At 40.5% G+C, this 21,484-nt stretch overlaps 1 protein-coding gene across 1 annotated transcript; it reads left to right on the top strand.

Moving 5' to 3' along the window:
- The first annotated feature begins 15,977 nt into the window (after positions 1-15,977).
- LOC108682462 lies at positions 15,978-21,223 on the top strand. The gene is made up of 5 exons (XM_018171627.2): positions 15,978-16,294; positions 17,705-17,989; positions 18,329-18,462; positions 19,646-19,726; positions 20,057-21,223. The coding sequence occupies exons 1-5, from the start codon at positions 16,264-16,266 to the stop codon at positions 20,222-20,224; spliced, it is 699 nt and encodes a 232-aa protein (XP_018027116.1). The 5' UTR covers positions 15,978-16,263; the 3' UTR covers positions 20,225-21,223.
- Positions 21,224-21,484: the final 261 nt, after the last annotated feature.

Raw genomic sequence — 21,484 nt, 5'->3', positions numbered from 1 at the left:
TGAAAGTAAGGCAGTAATTTCTAAAATGCAATAATTTCAATCCAAATGTGTCAGCAAGATCTTCTAAAGGCATAAATTTTGCTACTGATGTGTTGCCAATAATCTTTTGATATTCACCCAGTGACCCACTTTCTTGGTAGCTAATCTTGGTACTTGTTTGGGACATAGCAGTCCCAGGCCATGATGGATCGCTGCCTGGTGACTGTAGTCCAAGCTCTTGGCTGACTTGGCATTTCCTTTGATACAGAACTGAGAACATAGAGCCAACACAGTTGCAAGCAAGATGGTCACTGACCCAGACTCAGGCACTCAGCACTGACCCAGACTGAGAGTCCCAGACAATAACATGTCCTTCACAAATACCAATTCTTACTGATAATTTTTCCACAGTTTTAGGTATAGATGGTAATTTTTTTATTATGGTATATGTATGCAAATAATGCAAGTTGAGTTGAGTGGTGGTATTCTAAATGCCTTTTAAATGACCATGTATCTTATGTATAATTGAGGAATATGGTTGCCAGAACCAGAACAGCAGCAACCCCCTGGAAACTAGGAAAATGAGCATGACAGCCTGGACAAGCGCACTATAGCACTCCAGCACCTAAATCACAGGTATTTAGGTACTTAACAATAAGCACTCTAGTAGTCTAGCCTAGAGTATTGGCCTCAAATCACGCCACCAGTCCTCAACCAGTCAACCTCAAGTCCTCAAGTGTGGAGTGCTCTGGTCTTTCTGGTGGAGCTATTTGACCAACCACTTCCTGGAATTTTACCAATACCATGATTATGGAACTCTTTAGTCTTTACATCATTACATGAGGCACAGATGTCTCATTATATGGATGGTCAGGAAATATCTTGCCAATTGCCATATCTTGAACTTGACTCTTGAGGAAGTCTAAAAAACTCTGCTTTGTCACTCTGCCCGGGCAGTGCGCGGAGTTGAAGTTGGAACTTGGTCAAGAGAACTACCAGTACCGTCAAATGTCTATATTATTCTAACGTTGCCACAGTATACCCGTATACGTAAGTAGCCTGTATAGTGTAGCGTACTAAGCGTAGGCTGAGCCAGTACCCGGTGTAGCCCCAACTCCCAAAGCCTGCCTTTGGGAGTTGGGACCATCCATACAATAATTTCCTTTAAGGAAATTATCAATTTTATAACAAGACTGAGCTGGCAAGGGCAGCGTGACCTCGACCAAATAAAAGCTGCACTCTGCATAACATAAAGGAATAAAATAATTTATTCTATTAGCAGAAACAGTATGAAAATGAATAACAGAATAAAGATACAACAGCTATAAACTTTGGAAACTGCGCAAACAGGCGATATGTAAAGTTAAATTGTAAACTTGAATCCGTAATTCCGCATACTGCATCGCTTCATACGGCTGCACTGCACAAGCATAACCTTTTTTTTTCTTGATGACGGCTTGAAGGTGAAGAAGAATACTTTATTTTTTTTTTACAAAAAATCGTCGCGACTGCGCAATAAGCATGTTAAAGCATATATTAACTTTCATAATTATTGGTTACGAATTGAGGGAATAAAACGTGGCTAAAGGCAGAGCTGGTATAGGGCAGGTTCAGGGCCGGGCTGGCCCACGCTGTAACCCACGCTAACGCCCACGCGCTTTTGTCCGACCGGTCTTCCGTATGGCAATTATTGTCCGGGCGATTTTTTATAAATTTCGCCCCCGATGGTAATAGTTTTATTTTAAAGGTTTATTACTCGCAAAGGACAAAATATCAGGCATTATTTTCTAACTAACGTAATAAAATCGTAGTAATAAGCCACTAATTCAAATTTTTGACGTGAAAATTGCATCTAATTTAACGGTATCCAATGGTTGTTTTAAATTAAATTTGTCCGAGACGCAATGAACTAAGTCGTCGTATCATATATTTATAGGACTTGGTACTGAAATAAGATTGGTACTGAAATCTGAGAAGCAAAATTGTAGTAAAGAATGTATAATTTCACATAACACGATATATTATGTATTAAGAAACTCGTCTTGAAATTCAAACACGGGGATGTGTAAAATGTCATTCCTAGCTGCCAGAGACACGAAGTGAAGTAGTTCAACTTACTTTAATATCAATAAATAAGGTACTTTGAAATTTTTCGTACCATATTCAACACAGTATTTACTTATCCTCAGTTTCAACACATTAAATGCTAATTGTTTTTCATAGTGTACATTTTGATTCACCACCATGAAGTTCTCTTTGTTCTCTGTTTGCATCACGTGATCAGACATCAGCTGTGGGCCTGTAAACTGACATGCAAAGTTTTGACTTGAATTATGAGAACCGTACACCAATCTTAAACCTCACTATATTTTAATAAAATAATGTTACAATGACAAGAAAATTATCTTCGCTCTTTTTTACTATTAGCGCATAAAATTGGTGTAATGCATGGATTATAGATCCTAAATTTTGATAAAACAAATGAACATATTGCAGTGTGTGGCACTGATTCCGGTCAGCTGTACGAACTGTTGGCGAGGCACAGTTCAGTGTCGTCTGTTTATACTCTACTCAGTATTGATCCTACTTCCACTGTGTGAAGGACGTCGATACTTACTTGCTCTCAGCAATTGGTGAGTCAAAATTCTATGCTACTGAGCTTCGCCAATATTCGTGCCCAGACATTTTTATATTTGTAATAATTACGACAAAAACCTGGGTAAAAGGAAAGTGAAACAAACGCTGTGATTCTTGCCCTGCACGCAGTAAATGAACTTCCCTGTGGCCTCTGTTATTTTATTGAAGAAATAACCTCTATCCGCATAGGTTATTCTCTGACTGGAGCCCCTAGTGAACGGAGTAATTAACTCTCTCCTGGACCGTATACTTGTGACCTCACTTTATAACGCGGCCACGGTTCAGCGTCATCACTCAGTGCACATAAAAAAATATAACTCAGTACTCACTGCAGTGAGTGACAGAGAGCGCATTTTCGCGTCGACGAAAACGTGAAGTCACGGACCGACGGACAGACAGACGGTTGGACATGACGAGCATAATAGCGCCTTTTTTCCATAAATGAGAAAATGTGCTAAAAAGTCCCGCAAAATTAGCCTTTTTTGAATAATGTTTTCTGAGAGCTAATATTATTCACACAAGTTTATTTGTAACGGTAATAATTCTTCGATATTTTTCAACACCGCAATACGTAGCTAGAACTTCTTCTGAAGCGAGGATAAAAAAAGGTTTATCGATAAAAACATTCCTGTCCGTATGTGAACAAAACACTAAATCAAGAATTTTTTTCTCAATTTTGCTTCGTTATTATACGTGCACTTGCATTTCTTCGATTGATCGCATGAATAATTTATTGACAATGCAATTTTAGGAATTATTTTCATATAAATTGTAGAAAAATTACGTTCCTCGTAGTGTTTTTTTTCGCTAAACTTAGTAGTAAGACTGTTAGCCACATCCGAGTTTAAAGTTGTAAACGCCAAAGTTGTGCACCAAGTTTTCTATCAAATAGTGCAAAAGATTGACGTAATTTCTTGCCGGAAATTAAACCTTAAGAACCTTTCCTTGATGCCACAATATGCTTTTCGTCAGTCCGTTTCCGTAACACACGCGCGGTTTACGCATCCGGAAAATTCGTATGTGGATACTACGTACCGGTACTGTGCTTGGAAATACTTTGAAATATCTTTATATAATTATTTGTTAATATATCAGCCAAAAGATGAAAAAGCTAATTTATTACGTGAACATCAAATTAGCAATAGTCGTTGTTAATCAATCAGTTCAAACTATTTCTAATTGAGAACCCTTTTTCCGAACCTCTGTCCTGCCGCGGTTACCTGCACGTACGCTGGATACACAGTCAGTTTTTATCGCTTAAAGTATACATTGCTGACGTTGTGCCTTGGGCAACATAAACGACGCCTTGCATGCTGCCAAATATCCTGTGTACATCGATTGCCTATAGCACTCCTGCCAGCTCGGTGCTGGAGATCGATTTACCTACAGGGCTTCTTTAGGTGGCTATAAGCGACCGTTGCTCTGTCCCTGTGCGCTTGGATTAACTGGCTGATTATCTTAAACACATAATTTATCGTGCTTATTAATACATTATCAGGAATAATATATGTAGCTTTCCTACAGGTCGCAATTGTGTCTCGAAAAATTCTTGACTCGAGTTGAAGAATTTAAATTTGAATTGACAAATGCACTGAGACCAAATCGTCCTGCTGTGTTTAAATTACGATGTACATTCTACAGCTAGTCGTACAGTTATAGCTGCCAGTGTAACAGCTTGTGATTTCGTTTCGACAAATGTAAAAGATTATTATTGCAAGATCTCACTCAGATATTATTTAGAAAACAAATCGCTGTATATATTTCTTCCACAAATATTAAGCAGCCATGTCACCGCACGTGTCCCTAGCGTGCCTCAGATGCGTCAGCTGCAGCTATTAATGATCATTTCAGCCGCTGGTTTTTCCCTGCATTGAATTTCTTTGGCCGTTGGCTGACCTTGAAGCTCCTGCCAAGACGCCACTTGGTCTCGTCAGGTCCCTGCCAGCGTTGTCAGGTCCCTGCCAGCGTTGTCAGGTCCCTGCCAGCGTTGTCAGGTCCCTGCCAGCGTTGTCAGGTCCCTGCCAGCGTTGTCAGGTCCCTGCCAGCGTTGTCAGGTCCCTGCCAGCGTTGTCAGGTCCCTGCCAGCGTTGTCAGGTCCCTGCCAGCGTTGTCAGGTNAGCTGCACATGTCGTGAGCTGTACATGTCGTGAGCTGTACATGCCGTGAGCTGCACATGCCGTGAGCTGCACATGTCGTGAGCTGCACGTGCCGTGAGCTGCACCTGTCGTGAGCTGCACATGCCGTGAGCTGCACGTGTCGTGAGCTGCACCTGTCGTGAGCTGCACCTGTCGTGAGCTGCACGTGTCGTGAGCTAAAGGTAGACGAAAGTTCTAGTCGGGCGCCGTAAGCTTCATGTGCTTCACGGGACAAATGAGTCAGTAACATGCCGTGAGCTGCACGTGTCGTGAGCTGCACGTGTCGTGAGTTAAAGGTAGACGAAAGTTCGAGTCGGGCGCCGTAAGCTTCATGTGCTTCACGGGACAAATGAGTCAGTAACCATTGCCTGTTTATCACACAATTCAAAGAATTATCAGCCATAAATACAACTATGACTCAACTAATCTTTTTGAAAAATCTCAACATTTATTTAATAAATACATTTATACTCATAAATATGATACACGTCCATCAACGTTCATCATATGCAGTGCAGCCTGCCTCCTTTAATTCCTATAAACACTTTTTAATTTTTTTTCACGTCCTTTATAAAGTAATTTACCGTACAACATGAACGTTATATGAAAGAACTAAAGATCTGGTATCGTATTATTCGTTGAGCGTTTGAATGGAACTAATAGCCATCAAAAGCGACTAGTCGTAATGCAGCGTTCATGTGTGTGTGACAACACATCAATTAGCGACGGAGGGCCTGAATGGTAGTAATGATGATGATGGTGCACCTGTGTTGATGGTGAAGCAGCAGTGCAAGCGGGGATGCAGTTATATAGTGACGCAGTAGGATAAATATTGACGCAGTCGTACGAATAGTGACGCCGTAGTATAAATGGTGGTGCAGCAGTATTAAGGAAGAAGCAGTTGTTTGAGTAGTTTATTAAATGATACGTTTAGAGTAGTTGCTGTACACTCGTGTATAAAGTGTTTTGCCATACAGGTTCAGAGTGCACAACAACACCTGTTTAGTGGTACAATTGTTATTTTTCAAGCGTGGTCTTGGCAATGCTCGCTTGAGGTTGACTGCATTTCTTCTTCAGATTAAGGGGTTTGCATTGAGCCACCATCACCACCAACAGCACATCACCAATACTGCCATCATCAACACACCATCACAACCACCATACCACCACCACCAACCGAAACCAAGAACGGTCTTGGCAGCATCACCACTAGGAATGTCTGTTGCCGTTTCAGGATATCGACGTAAACGCAACCGTCGCAAGAGATTTGCATTATTTCAACCGTTGTAGGTGATCGACTTTATTGCAACCAATGTTGGAGATTGACTTAATTGCAACCGAAGCAGGGGAATGAATTTATTGCACCCATTGCAAAAACAGAAGTGGATTTTACAGTCACTGATAAAAACTATAATTGAAGTGGGTGCAGGAACACTGTAGGCCCTCGTTCCAGACTTCCAGTCACGCCACGTAGCACAGCCGTCGCTGTAGTTGCCATGCACTGCCATACTCAGGAAAATTTGAATTTCGCTCAACTATTTAGTTTTTTGACACAGTATTTTGGACGCAGTATTGTAACAACGCATGCTAAAATAACTTTTTTCGATCCTGGTTGTCATTTAAATTTCGTTTTGATTAGCTTCCGCTCACGAGTTCACACGAGAAAACTAATTTGACCATTTCTCCTCTAAAATTATTCAGGAGCCATTCAAACAACGGTTGAAAGATTAAACGTGAGATTGAATTTGCGCTGGCTCTATGTTTAGAAATGCATGCATAACTTGAAATAGCATATAAATTCTCGTTATAATTTAAATAGCCTGTAGCTTCGGGACGAATACAAAATGACAGATCTTTGTCCACGTTCTTCGCACCGTCGTCGTCGAATCTAATCTCGAATGAAATAATGAAATGTCTCCAGCTCCGGGTGCATTTCAGGTTAGGGTGTTGCTGTTTGGAATATTTTTATTTAGGTTTTTAATTAGTTTTAAACGAGGGATAAGCAGATTTATGTTCGGAGTTATTCTTTTTCTAACTTAAAATGGAAATAATTAATTCCATCTTAATCCATTGAAGTAGTAATTTCAGGTGATTGAACTGATCGACGAGGTCAGTCATTACCATTATCTCCAGGCTATGCGTGTCATCGACCTGGCTTTAAAATTAGGAGAATTTATCATGTCGTCTATGTTATTGACTTGCTGCGCTTTGGAATTGCTGTGGCTTACAATTTTCTGTTGTGCAAATCGGTGATGCTCAGTAAGTTGTTGTTATTGATGTTGGTACTTGGTAGTAATATCACTGATACTAAAGCATACTGTTGCTGACGCGCTGCAGTCGCACCAGCTAATGCTGACTAATTTAGACGCAAGATGTTGCTGACTACTGCTGATGATGTTTAGGTTGCTGTTGTGTTAGCCGCACTGTCACAGCTACTCCTGCAAAGAGCCTGTGGCTCTTAATGTTAATGTGACCGTTGGGTCAACTCTGAACTGCCGCAACCTTCTCTCTCACTCAGCCTCGTACTGACTTACTCTATCTACTATGTCCCTGTTGCTACTTGCGCAATCTACTCTGCCTCTGCTTGCCTGATCTACTCCGCTTTCATCTCTACTTGAAACTTACTATGAAATTCTTTCCTTCATTGCCGTGTCACATGGTATGTAGAGTGCGATGAGCGCGTGTCGATCATGGTGTGCGTGCAACGTTCCAGAGCTCTGATTTTATTTATATTCAGCTAAATTTATTCATTGTATACACTTGACAGCACACCACCTGCATAGCCGAGCATTGTGAGCCAGCTTTATTGACGTGTTGACTCATGGCGACATGCTATGTTGACATAAGTCTGCTGAATGTAAACATGGTGACAGTATCCACCCAATCATGTGCTTATGTCACACTCAGTATCACGGGCATGACGATGAGGCTTCTAGGGGCTCAATTCAACAGCACGCATGTTGAAAACAATCATACCTGACTAAACTAGAGAATATAGTGAAGCAATGTGGTTATTGTGGTAACGATGAGATGATGGTGCAGTAGCTGGCTGGTGGCAATGTGCTGATGTGGTGCCTGCTTGATTAGCGTGAAAGTTGATTTATTTCGTGTTAATTAGCGTGTCGGTGGATTACCCCCTGAATGATTAACGTTGAAGATTGCCCTCTGGGCGACCGACTAGCCTGAAGGTTGACTGCCCTCTTGATGATCGATTAGCGTGAAGGCCGATTGATTGCTTGCTGGCTGATTGGAATGCCGGTTTCTAGCTTCCTTAACAACGGTTGTTCACCCCTTGGTTGATTAAAAAAATGGCTTTTTTACTGCCTGGTTGAAAATAATGACGGTTTTTGCCGTTTGTTGTTTGATTATAATGAAGGTTGTTCACTTTCTATTTGAATATCGCAATGGTATTTTTACAGCCTATTTGATTAGCCTCAAAGTTATCTATCCTCTGATTGACTAGCATGAAGGCGTGGCACCTGAGGGTTCAACCCTCATCGTCCGCCGTCCGGAAGGCAGGTACGATGCTGTTGCTGGCTTCTTAATTGTTCACGGTAATGAGGCACGAACGGGCGATCCGAAGTCGTTCTCTGGAATGTTCCCAGTAGCCCCTTATAAGTCCTAAAATTGAACTCCCAGCTCTATAGCGGACAAGCACTGAACCGCCTTGGTACCGCCCCGGAAAGGGGCCAATTCCTGAGAAGATTGAACTCTGATCTCACCTCTGGTGTTTAATCGGGACGATCGGCATAGTCTCCACATCCTCCACATTTTCAGCGTCTTTCTCACAGTCATGGAGGTCTCGTTTTCAAATTTCGAGCCACACACCTGGTCGGCGAAATTGGTGTTGGTGTGGCCACAAGGGCTGTGGAGATTGCAACCACCAACACCGCTTTCCTTTTTCGAAACATCCTCAAAATCTTCCCTGTGCTTTTTTTGCCTCCTGCAACAAGTCTCGTCATGTGGTCACCAAGCGTCACCTCGGTTCTCTCGTGGAACTAGTTGCTTCTTCTCAATTTCACTGTCATCTGCTGCCGGGATGGCAGAGATTAGTTTTCATCACATTTTATTGACAACATTATACCTAAAGGGTCCCATTCACCATAGAGTCTAACTCGGCTCACCTTCAAACCTGCCAAATCCGCCTGTGTATGGCGTCTAACGAGCCGAGCCGGGCAAAATAAAGGCGAGCCGAACCACGGCTTTCACTGCTTGCTGTGGGGTTCGGCTCGGCAACGATCGAGTACCAGTTCACTAGTGAATTGTGTAATTTGTGCTGCACAATAAGACTAGTTACTAGTTAGTTTAGTCGCAATGCGGACGCCAAGTTGGTAGGGTGTGCACATGCATGGCTGACTCCAAGTTATGCATGAGGCTTGATTTACTAATGAAATGCATTGACGAGTATTGGGATTTGCCGTGCTTATGGAAGGTCAACAGTGCAGAACATTCCAACAAATTGCAACGAAATAAAGCTTGGGAACATCCTTAAATAGTTTTGACAGTAGTTTCGACTATCGTTCCATACAAAATTTAACAAATTCGTGTGGATGAATCTGTCTCTTAACTAGCCATGTTATGGTCTGATGAATAACCAATAAAATGGGCAAAACTCTACCGGAATTCCTGCTACACAAATTCAAGAAATATAAAAAGAAAATACAGCGGAAAATTCTATGTGTCTCTGATACACTAAGAGAAAGTGGATAGGAGGAGTAAAATCTAAACAACGAAAAACAAAATAACTATGTTAGAGAGTGATATTCGATAACCAATGGATGAGCTGTCGGTTTCTTGAAATGTACTCCCATACTACATTTAGCACGATAGCTGCAGCTGCAACTTACTTCGGCGGACTGATCTTCACGCCTGCACACTATGAGCAAAATACGAAGGTGCATGGTAAAATATCACCGAATCTCTGGTTCGCAAGTCAGAATCGGCTGGCCGGACTCGCGAGGCAGACACGAAAGCTTATGGGGCTGCTTAGACTTCCACCCGTCACGCGCGAATGCACCTGTCACACACGCACAATCCACTACGCCATTACTTATTTCGGTACTCTAGTACTTTTTCAGTGCTGCAGTACTCATTTCAGTGTTTCAGTTCTTACTTCAGTCTTATCAGTGCACTTGTTCTTACTTCAAGACTTATTCAAGTGTTAAAGTACTTTTCCAATACACGAGTATTTCGTTTTTTTTTCCTTGTCAAATTTAGACGTGTGAACCGTCACGTGATATACAGTAGTTTTAAACCCTTTACACACAATTTTGGCATCTATGGCGGCAGGTGCCACTACTCTTGATTCCGATCTTTTAGTCGTGATTTCATTTCTTCGCTAGGGTCATTTTCTTTCGTCAAGCCAGCTCACGATTTCCTTGCTACGACGACCTGACCTCTCAAGCCCTCATCAGAACAATGGAATTTTTGTGGAGGTGTCCTATATCATCACCAAAGTCAGATTCACAGCCGTACAACATTTTTAGAGCTTAATTCATATTCTCGTATTGTATTTGTTCAGTAATGCTGCAACTGTGGCGCACATTGTTCATATATACCCAGAGGTGGGCAGTAGCGCGCTACATGTAGCGGCAGCGGCGCTACATTTAAGCAATTGTAGCGGTAGCGTTAGCGCCCGCTACATATTTAAGTAGCGATACGAGGTTTTGCCGCTACAGCGCTACCGCGACATTTATAGATAAAGCCTTTAGATTTTACTTAATAGTATTAAATATTATTTAAAAACCAGCATGATATTCTGTAATTTATATTATGTATGCATAATATAAATTACAGAATAAAACTACGAAAGATTTCGGTGTAATGTTGTCAACCTCAGCCTGTTACTAGTGTCAACATGTTAGTTGTTACCAGAGGTGGGCAGTAGCGAGCTACGTGTAGCGGCCGCTACGTTTTCGGTAGTGGTAGCGGCGCTACATTTAAGCAATTGTAGCGGTAACGGTAGCGCCCGCTACATTTAGAGCATGTCGCGGTAGCGGTAGCGGCCGCTACATTTCAAAGTAGCGCTGCCCAGCTCTGTATATACCACGTTTTTTCCATTGTCTCATAATTTTTTCCCATGGTCTCTGTGCTCCAACGAACACTGATGCATGTGCCTGCCTTGATGTCCGATGTGCACTTGCGTTGGCCAAATGTTAGTCACGGTAGCAACAATTCTCACATTGCAGCTATTTCAATGCCAAGCTGTGATTTGGCATGTAGATATGCATTGAATTTCTCACGTACGTCTTTTTTTGTGTGTGACGCAGGCATCGGAGGCTTCTATCTGAATTTTACTAGTACTACCCTAATCTTTTTTAAATTTATCTAATAGTGACGAATTTAATACTAGTAAGTACTGAACTGTTTGTATTATCTGTAAAGCTATACAGATGCAACAGCAGGTGGAGGCACTAGCAAATACTGGAGAGGAAAACTAGAAGCAGTCGGGCGAGCTGGCACGTGTTCAGTACTTGAGTGCTCCGCTCGCGTATCGTTCAAATCGGTCCTGAAAATGATCTTATGCTTGCGGGAATTCGACGATTTCTGAATTGAATTAATTAATTTCAGATTAAATACAATAAAAAATAACCTAAACAAGTGTCTTTCCTGTTTGTTCTCCACGATTTTTTTTTGTTGCTGTTTACTCTTGCTAATGCACTATTCTAAAGGAATTTAAATACTAATATTGAATAACGAAACAATTAATGCATACCATGCTTGCTAAAAAAAAGGAAGAAAAACTTCCGCCGTGATAATAAAAAAGCAGTGATAATAAAAAAATGTTGGTGTGCTCACACCGAGAATTGCGGGAAACCAACGTCCCGGAAAAGCTTTGTTTCGGCGACGTGAACGCGGCGCTTCTGACGTCACCAGGTCTCGAGGAACTGACACCTCGCTGCTGCCGTCAGCCAAGGCATGCTGCAAGAAGTGTGGTGTGCAAACTGTCAGGTGTTGCTGACGTCATGAGGTTTCTAGTAGCGGGCACCCCACAGCTGCCGTCAGCCAAGGCATGCTGCAAGAAGTGTGGTGTGGAAACTGTCAGGCGTTGCTGACGTCATGAGGTCTCTAGGAGCGGGCACTCCACAGCTGGCCACTCCAACGGCGTGATGTGTGCATGTGAACCTAACATCATCACGTGAACATGTGAGCGGCGCGTGACGGTATCTTGTTGAAAATAAGCCCACCCTTTATGATCATGGGATCCTATCCTATTCACTGCGCTGATATACTGTATGTAGTCCTTGGATATCGGGAGATGCTGATGTAATGATGTAGGTCACAGCAAGCAGAGCAATTCGTAATTTTATTATTTGACGACAGCGCTGGCAATTATCATCATATCGAGCTGTCTCAGCAGACTAAAGAATCAACAAAAAGGCTGTATGTAAAGTTTTGAGGTCCAAAGTCCCGAAAAACACATCGATCTTGTCAGAGGTCAAGTCTGTCGCTGACGACACACAATAAGTGCGACTTTTTGAGCATATGTCGGCTTATGAGAACAATAATATTTGACATTTTTCACACTAAATCATATTTCTTAACTCTCAGAAAGATCTGTGAGAACAGACGCTGAACAGTGAGAGGTTTTGCATTAATTGCAGGAGGCACAACCGTACCCAGTGACCCGAGTCTAGTTCACTGAGAAGTACGTACCGCTGGTGTTCCCTTCTAGCGATTCAACTCTCTCTTTCGCTGAGCGTTTGAAGGATTTTTATTCGTGCCTGTCCCCATTCCCGCTACACTGCACAATGACTGTTGTAACGATACAATTATCTTCTGTTCCGCTGAACGCTGTTGGAGCTGTAACGTTGTATTTATCCTCTTTTTGAACAAATTGGTTAATTGCGACTCTGAATAGTTAATATTTCTTATTTCAATTATTCATTAATGTTAAGTAAGCAACTGCAATCCCGTTACGTAACTGTTGTACTGAGGGTTCATAGGGATGAGTCGTAAGGCATTCAGCGTACGACATTCATCACTGGAAATATTGGACATAAGGCAAAAAGTGGATGGCTTGCATCAAGGACTTGCATCCATAATGGCAAAGCTTGCGTGATTGTCGAGCTCCTTCAAGGTAAGCCTTGCTTGCAGGAACAAGTAATTCCCCCCACTGCCTTCGACAGCTCTCCGTCCCAGGTTGCACTTACGATAGCGCGACGAGGACATCTCGATGATTTGAGAGAGTACAAAATATATCCAATAGATTTAGTATGATACATCTACAGAATTACAATCCTACAGTTATAGCGGAAATAAAGCTTGTAAGCTTATTGTATATAATAAAAAGAATAATTTTAACTTATATAATTAAGTATGATGAAGCATTAAAAATAAAGGCTATTACAGCATGTCTCAGTTATAAAATCAATGAGTTTGTAAATAAAATTTTTAATCAGACATCAGAACAGAATTTCTGCGTGTTTAGATTCCTCTTGATTGAATTATAATAAATTATCAATGTTCATAGTGATGCTTGAATCTTAATAGACGGAGGCATGAAAATAATGCGAAGTTCAGTCTCACTTATCGTACGTGTGCGCATTTTGGCATTTATGAATGTGTGTGCCGTTTTTCATTTGGCTCGCAAGCCTACCCTCCTTGGTTTTTACCTCGCATGGTTTCCCAACGTTGAGCTTGCGTAGGCCTAAGCTTAAGTCTGCCTACTAATACTGCGTCATATTAGAATAGAATAGAAGTGTCGGCACTGAAGAAATAGGCCATATGGCCTGTTGCCGATTCTTGTACTTTTCGTGACTTGATTCACAAGAGATCCGGCCGTATGAACCCGATCTTTACATTTTATTCCTATGGCTTATTCTCAGTACGACGTAGTGTAGGTATGAATGTTTTTTTCAAACACTGATTCTATCCTACATTACATTACAAAGGTTTTTTTTCTCCATCATCCCATCATCCATTGAGTACATGCGTCATGCAGTTACTTGTGGAAAATGCGTGTGTTAGTAACTTTGATACTCCCATTGTTTTGAGCTCGAGGGCGAGCTCTAAAATTTCGTACTTTAATTTCAAATTTATTCATTAAAGCCAGCTTTGTCAGTCGTATGCCAGCGCGGAACCTGCAGTTGCAAACAACAGCACCGGGTTAGAAGACAGTCTAACATTCTTAACCACATCGGTAATCAGTATTTAGCACTCACCAGAAACACACGACAATAATTACGACAAAATGACAGTATCATCTGCCGCTAGTTATTTTTCATAGACCTGCGCTAGAAGTGACCGAAGATATAAGGCCGTCATCGAAAATTCGAGCATCTGGCAGTTGCATTCTTATCCCGCGTCTCGGTCGGAACTGCAAGGTGCAGCTGCCAACAAGTGCACAGCACCACCCCTATATAGGCGTGGCTACCTTGGCTTCCGTTCCTCATGACCATCCTGTTATCTTTCGTCCCATGCTTCCTGTACCTGAACGACATTAAATTTTCTAAACAAAAGAGCAAGTTTTCTAAACAACCCAGTAAACATCCAACTGTTGCCCTATATATAAATCGGGATCGGATTGAAATATGTAAATAGCTTGACCGTTTATTATGTTTATTGAATAATTAGCTGCAGGGATAATTTCAGCTGGACGTGCTGAGACTCACGCTATTTGAGGCGTACGATGCCACCAGGTGGCCGCTTCTGTTCAAGGCTCAATTAAACTCAGTCATGCTAGATCAGATACCCACGTACGAGTCCGTTATCGTGTCGTAAGTATCCTAAATAAATCCGTTATCGCGTCGCGAATCCCTTTAATAAGTCCGTTTTCGTGTCGTAAGTACCCTCAAACGAGTCTGTTATTATGTCATAAGTTATATTACAGTCGGGAATTATTGATATTGATAGTTGCTTATTGTTCATATCCCTAGATTTTATATCATAAAATGTATCTTGTATTTACTCATGTATATTGGGTAACACGTTTACCTACAAACGTATTATTCAAACTTGCATGCCAAAATCACATCGGGGAAAGATTTATTACTGCACGTTCTCCACACGTGTTGTGATGACTTGACATTTCTCGTGCCAATATTAACATAGTACATAGTTCTGGTAGCGTAGTCGCAAGGCTGCGTGCTCCTGAACACCTGTCTTGATATGCCCGCTTTAACACTTGCGTCAATTGATTGCCTGGAATAGTTTTACGTCCAAAGGTATGTATGCCTTTTTTGTAGTAACGCATTGGTAACTCGTGCAGCTATATCAGAAAATGCTCACTTTTTTTAACACGTGGTCGAACATTGACTGGCAGTCAAGGTAGTTTTTCATTAGTTTTATCGAATTTGGATGTTATCAGATACCGTGCCGCCCACGTTAATTAAACTCGTAGATGTAAGGCAAACTGAATTTATTCTACTATATGCCGCAATATAATCTCCTGTATTTTTCATCTATTATCCTCTTCATACACAGTGAATAAAAATTAATCAAACCATCTTTAATTTTAATTCAATGAATGTACATACATAAATCGGATGCACGCTGCCGCAGATTAAGCCGTCTTACCGTTGTGTTCAACTAGACAGAGAAATGTTTTCTGTGATCATGATGTCCGTGACCAGAGTTGGCCACGAACATTGCAAGGGTCAACGTTCACACTTGTCTCTACAATTGACAAACTCAAGGATGTTTTAAATGAATTCTGAGTAATTTCTCGTGCTGTTACTGTGCAAGAATCAACCATGTCGCAAATGATGACCTAGTAATATTATAATATACACACATGATTCTGAATATAGTCTTTAATAAAAAGTTGCTCCTACACATGCGCAAATACTTTGCCAATAAGTCTGGAATTTCGAAAGTAGAATCTGATTTTGCTCTATTATGGTTTCTCCAGAGTCATTTTTTTTGTGGATCGATGTGAAAAATGTATATTCTGTTGTTGCTTACATTGAAAATAAGAGCTGTGTACTGCAGAAGAGAGACGGACGAGGTAACGGAGTCAAACTGACCTCTCTTACTTTTCTCCTGTAACTACAAATCTCCTCCTGTTCGGCAAGAACCGCTAAGCCATTCTTTCTTCCGATATCGCATCAACTGTTGAGGATATCTGGACTACGTTTCCACCCGCTGTCATGCACGTCATGGACGCAACCGCTTTCTGTGAACTAAGATTTTCACCCTCCGGCTGTTTCGTCCTTTATTTCGTCACCGCACCTACAGCGTTTTAGTTGTGTTACTACGCAGTACGGCGTACGCAGTAACCGACTGGTGGCCGAAGCGAGCGGAGGTTAGCGTTTAGGCCTGGTGTCTTCTGTCATTCGATCTTGCCGAGAAAGTATGATTGATATCAAGTTTTGATTTACGTCCTAAAATCTTTAAAAGGAAGTTAGTTGGCGTCATCTTTCGATTTTGTGGTCCTTCAAATTTGGGTTTGAGCTAACATCAGTGAAGCAGAGAACTGCGCTGGCCGTATGCCAGTAAAAATTGTTTGAATAAAGTTTCAGACAACTTACACTGTGAGATAAAAACTAGGTTAAATATCACGCTCGCCGTCATGGTGTTTCCAACGATGAGAAAAATTAAGAGTAAGTGATTGGAATTTTCTATAAAATTTAGTTTCATCAGAAACTATAGCAAAACGATATGAATAATAAATGCTGTTTCGATTGATCTACCTAGTTTAGACTTGAGAACTACTTTTATGCACAAATCCACTCACCGAGTGATAAATGCTGATATATTTCTTCACTATAGTACGCTGACAACTGTTGCAACCTTGATTCAGTTTGAAGCGAGCTCAATTTAATCTTTCCTATAACTATTAGTGTCTATGCTAATTTAAAATATGCAGGTGTGCATGATTTTGGCGCGTTTTGTAAGCTCTTCATATAAATTTCATTGAGATTCGCATTTAACCGTATAATCCACAATAATCGTGAGTTCGTGACCTTTTTTGCGAATTTAAATCGTTGGAAGCACAAGCTACTTTAGCTACATGCCCGCGACTCGTCCAACCGTCGTTCGCCGCAGCTGCACTGCGCCAGAGGACAATGCTCCTTTGTGTTTGTTGCTCCGTCTCTGCTGCGTTCACGATTACGTTTATCGCGTTTAATCTTTAACGATCTCACGAATAAAGAAACACAGCTCAAAGAGATCCTAAATTTTGCTTCTATTACTTTTTAAAGATATTGATATTTCAACATTTGTCCTCGATCGAAAGTTATTTCTATCGTGTCATTGCGCCCTTCCAATGACCTACTACCCCCGCCCCACTTTTCCTTTGTTTATTTTTAAGCTTCAACGTTTCGTTCGTTCCCCCTCAACTTACCCCCATATCAAACCCAGCGTCAGCTCCCTCTCGCTGCGCTGTAAACATTGCTTTTATTTTGGGAAGACAGATGTGAGATAGTCTTCAACTAGGATAATTTACGAACAATTTTTATATTATAATGATACCATATTTAGATTTAAACTATATTGTCGCCATCTTCGAAATGGGATAAAAACAAAAGTGTGTCCGAGACGTAAAAGGCGGGTTAAACGAGATATTCTCAGATATTCCCAAAACATTCAAATGACTTCATGTACAAGTTATGGTATAGCTCCCGTACTATTCATTTCGTGCTTATTGCTTACTGGTATTTCTCGAAACTCTGCTTTACATTTGGTTACTCGCAAGTTACCTCTTATTTCTACATATGTTCAGGGAATTTCAAACAATACAATAGGAATATAGTAGGAGCTGTATAGACTGCATTCATTTGTTTTAATTCTCGCGGAGAGAGTGCGTGCCTTGACATATTTTAACAAACTTTTCTTCCTCTGAATCCAAGATGTTCTCTGGAAGTTACCTTTTGTTTCTACATATGTTCAGATTTTTCAAACAAAACAATAGGAATATAGTAGGAGCTGTAGAGACTGCATTCATTTTTTTAGAATTCTCACAAAGAGAGTGCGTTGCCTTGAAATATTTTAACAGACTTTTTCTTCCTCAGAATCCAAGATGTTCTCTGGAATCACCAATTACCTATGGGGCTCGCCCAACTCGAAGCCCCAGGAGTCGATGGCGCCCTTTCCGAGCTGCCAGGCCCCTGACGAGATCTTCGGCGACCTCAAGTCCATGGAGGTCACTTCTGACCTGGAGGAAGGGCTGCAGACACCTCTGAGTCCTTCCGATGTCGAAGAGGATTGGGTCGTTCTTTCTGGCAATGGTAGAGTCGTTGAAGCTCTACCGAAGTCTGCGCGCAATGCTCCTAAGAAATTGAAATCTGAAAATCACGGTGAGTTTCGTCTGCTCCTGTGTGCTATTTGAGCTCGCTTGTCTGATTTACCTCTCAGTTGCATTAATTTTTAGTTATAGGTTTTAATTCAATGAAATGCACGGTATAATATTTGCTGCAGCCTTATGCTGAAATTTATCTCAAAAAGCTTTACTCTAAGAATTGCATTTTTGTTTTATGTCATCTTTTCAACGACATAAAGTGTTTTAGTGTTTCATAAAAGTTTAGGGTGTTCAATATAAAATAGAAAGTGTTTTATGTCGTCCTTTTTCAATGAGCTAACGTGTGACTATTGACTTGCTTGAATTTACCGGTCTAAACTGATCATTGTGCGAGCAGTGGCGAGAAAAGAATCAGAGGTTGTACACGAACTCGACAACAGATTGGACGATCTTCCTGAAACAGAGAAAAACTCGCTGCAATACAAGTCTCCTCCTCATCGAGATTCAAAGAAGACTTGCACTCGGACGGAGGTTTGTGCTGAGCTGCTGCCCTTTCTTGGAAATTGTTCTTGTCGGAAATCATCGACCAACGTGCGCGTTCATACTCGGGAGATTATGACGAAAAATGATTCTATACAGCTGTCAATTCTCAATAATTTTGATTGAGTGAGCATCTGAAAACATCTTACGATGCTTCTAAATATTCCAACAATAATTAAAAGCACATAAAATCGAATTAAAATTGATGAAGAAGCCTTCGATTTTGTGTACAAGCATGCATGTTTGCACTCGGACCATATCATATAAAATATTGCTGTCAACCATATTATTTCTACTTGCAAATTTTTAGTGATATAGAACTTCTGTGCAGCTTTTTCTATAGGATGCTATGTAAAATACGTGGAATGAATGCTTACTGGCTTTGAAATAGATGATGATATCTTCAATGATTCCACAAATTTTTCTATTAAAATCGTATATTAATATAAAATTATTTTTTATCTATTAATTTTCTCGTAAATTTTTATATTAAATGGGATAGGAAGTTAGTAACCCTGGTTCTGGAGTTATAACTCAGCTTATGCAAAGTTATTTATGTTAATAGAACTCTGGCGGAACTTGAAGCTTAGGCGTTATTCAACGTACTCATAAGATTCAGAAACGTAACACGGTATGGTAGTGGGATTGCTTCAGCGGATAACTTGTGTTCAGTAGTGTGTTCTTTTTGTATGTTAGAGGAAATACAGTTCACGATCACAAAATTGGAGCTTTGCTTGATGCTGTAGCTGACAAAGATGTATCGGCGATCGCCTGCCGCTTGTGATTCCGAGCTAATATCTACAGGCGGAACGTATCAATTAATTCCTGATATTATAAGTCTTATTATCCCTTTTCATTTTTTTGTTAGTACTGTTTCGATAATTGGTCTGGCCTTCTTCTTGTTCGTTTTTCTGTAGTAAAAAATTAATATTCTCCACAGTTGCGCCAATCTGGTTGTATACACTTTCTCCCTAGATTTTAATCCAATTCTTTCATCTTCGTTCTGATAGTTTATTGAAATTAGAATGGCTAATTAGTTATTGAAATTAGAATGGCTAATTCAGTTTGATATAGTGCGACCAATTAGTTTATTTTACACGTTGTGCTCACGACGCACACACATTGTTCGAATAGTATTAAACTGTTGGATTCTAATTTGTGCTTGTGCCGTCAGGATCCTGAGGAAAAATTGCGCCAGAAGGAGAGAGAACACGAGCTGGCGATGCTCCTCGAGGAACTCAAACCTGCACAAAAGGTGAGTAGACTTTCGTGGGTTTACATGCATCCAAGGAAATAGAAACGATCATCTTACGATCGTTGAAAGCCATTGAACTGGAGCCCGATCACCATCAGGTTCCAATAAACTTTCTTTTCCAACGATCTTAAATGATCGAGTATCTCTAGGCTTGTGTTTCACTCAAGTTCTCAATGGTTTTCCTCAGGCATGTGATATATTCTATTACTTTTTGTGAGGTTGTAATATCGTCTATAGACGTTTTGTGAAGTTGTAATAACGTCGATAAGCTTAATATTCACAGTTTAATATCTGTTTAGATTGAACTCTAATATTTTTTTAACTTTCCAGGCGCACCAGAAGCAGGAACGAGAGAAGCTATCACGCAAGGCTCTGCTCAAGACCAACCTGATCCGAGAAGTCGCGGCCAGCGGCAGGTCTCGTTTACGACGCTCCGACCGCCTAACTCCGTCCACTAACTCCTGTGCAAACAATAACCGCAAGTGCCATAATGTTTAGTGCTGCAAGAGTTGCTTGGAACTGTGTGCTGCCTCCTCTTAAGTGAAGGAAGGTCGCGTCGTCCACAGGGGAGATGAATAATGAAGTATGCATATATACTGTCGTCTGTTTCGTCGAGAGAAAAGCGCGTGAATCTCTCAGTTATAAAAATGCGTGAATTATTTGAGCATTGAAAATGCTTTGGAAAACTATGTATCTTTTCAATCTCACTGATAAAGTCTTCTAAAAACATTGAGAAATTATATTGAATTTCACATGTTCAACTCTAAATAATATCATATTACTTATGGGTTGTTTTCAACTAAGAGAAGCATTTAATTCTACAGTACGTTGATGTTCTTTTAGCAAAAAACTTCATGGAGGTGTTTTATCTGATTTATCTTCAGCCCATCAAGAGTAACAGAATTGCACAAATATCACGAATTTCTCGAGTTTCTCTTTTTTTTGGTCCACTGCAGTTGCGCTAAAACGATAGTTTTATCAAGACATGAAACAGGAATCTGATAATACAGTTTGTGATATCAAGTTTTCGTGGAGAGATCGCCCAGAAAATATATCAAGCTGCAATTGAGTTATGTTCTTATATTAAAGTCAGTTGTGTTCTACGAGTTTGTGCTTCAGTTAAAGTTGATGTATTTCAACTCAACACCTAGCAGCACATTTACTAGTTTTTTATTAACGAAATTCGGCACATATTTGAAATGATCAAAACTTCAAACCTACCCATTTACTTGAAAAATGCTTTCAGCCTAATTTCAAATTGATATTAACGCAAAAAGATCACGTTGCCGACTATTAATGAAGTATTTTGTTATCTTTTAGTTTGCGTAAGTGTTTCGCATGTAGGGAATTTGTTAATAGAATTTTTCTCTCGAAATCCAGCTCGGTGGAGGGTTGAAGTACGCTGTGGACGATGCAAGAGTTCGCAATCACATTTAGATACGAAGAAAATCATGAAAAAGTTCAAAACAGGTTTAGCTTTAAGGGAAAATGACCAAAAAATACCAAAAACTATGAAAAGTGTGTGAATAAAAAATATAAAATGTTTGTAAAAACTTGCTTGCTTAAAAAAAGTCATGCCTAAAGATACTTAGTTCTTACTTAGCTTCCCTAATGTCCAAGTTTCTTGTATTATCAACAGTAATGGATTGAGCGGTGGTCGATAAAGTTGTCATGTTCGTTTGCATTAAAAACACTGTAGGGTGATATTGTACCGGTAATTCTGAATTTGCTAATGATAGGAACAAGATTTATCAACTC

The sequence above is a fragment of the Hyalella azteca genome, unplaced genomic scaffold, assembly GCF_000764305.2.
Source record: "Hyalella azteca isolate HAZT.00-mixed unplaced genomic scaffold, Hazt_2.0.2 contig1674, whole genome shotgun sequence".
Lineage (NCBI taxonomy): Eukaryota > Metazoa > Arthropoda > Malacostraca > Amphipoda > Hyalellidae > Hyalella > Hyalella azteca.
This window is presented reverse-complemented; position numbering and strand designations above follow the sequence as displayed.

Coding starts and splice junctions, on each gene's coding strand:
- LOC108682462 (XM_018171627.2), top strand. CDS start 16,264: ATGGTGTTTCCAACGATGAGAAAAATTAAGA. Junction 16,295..17,704: donor AACGATGAGAAAAATTAAGA/GTAAGTGATTGG, acceptor TTTCTTCCTCAG/AATCCAAGATGTTCTCTGGA. Junction 19,727..20,056: donor AACTCAAACCTGCACAAAAG/GTGAGTAGACTT, acceptor TTAACTTTCCAG/GCGCACCAGAAGCAGGAACG.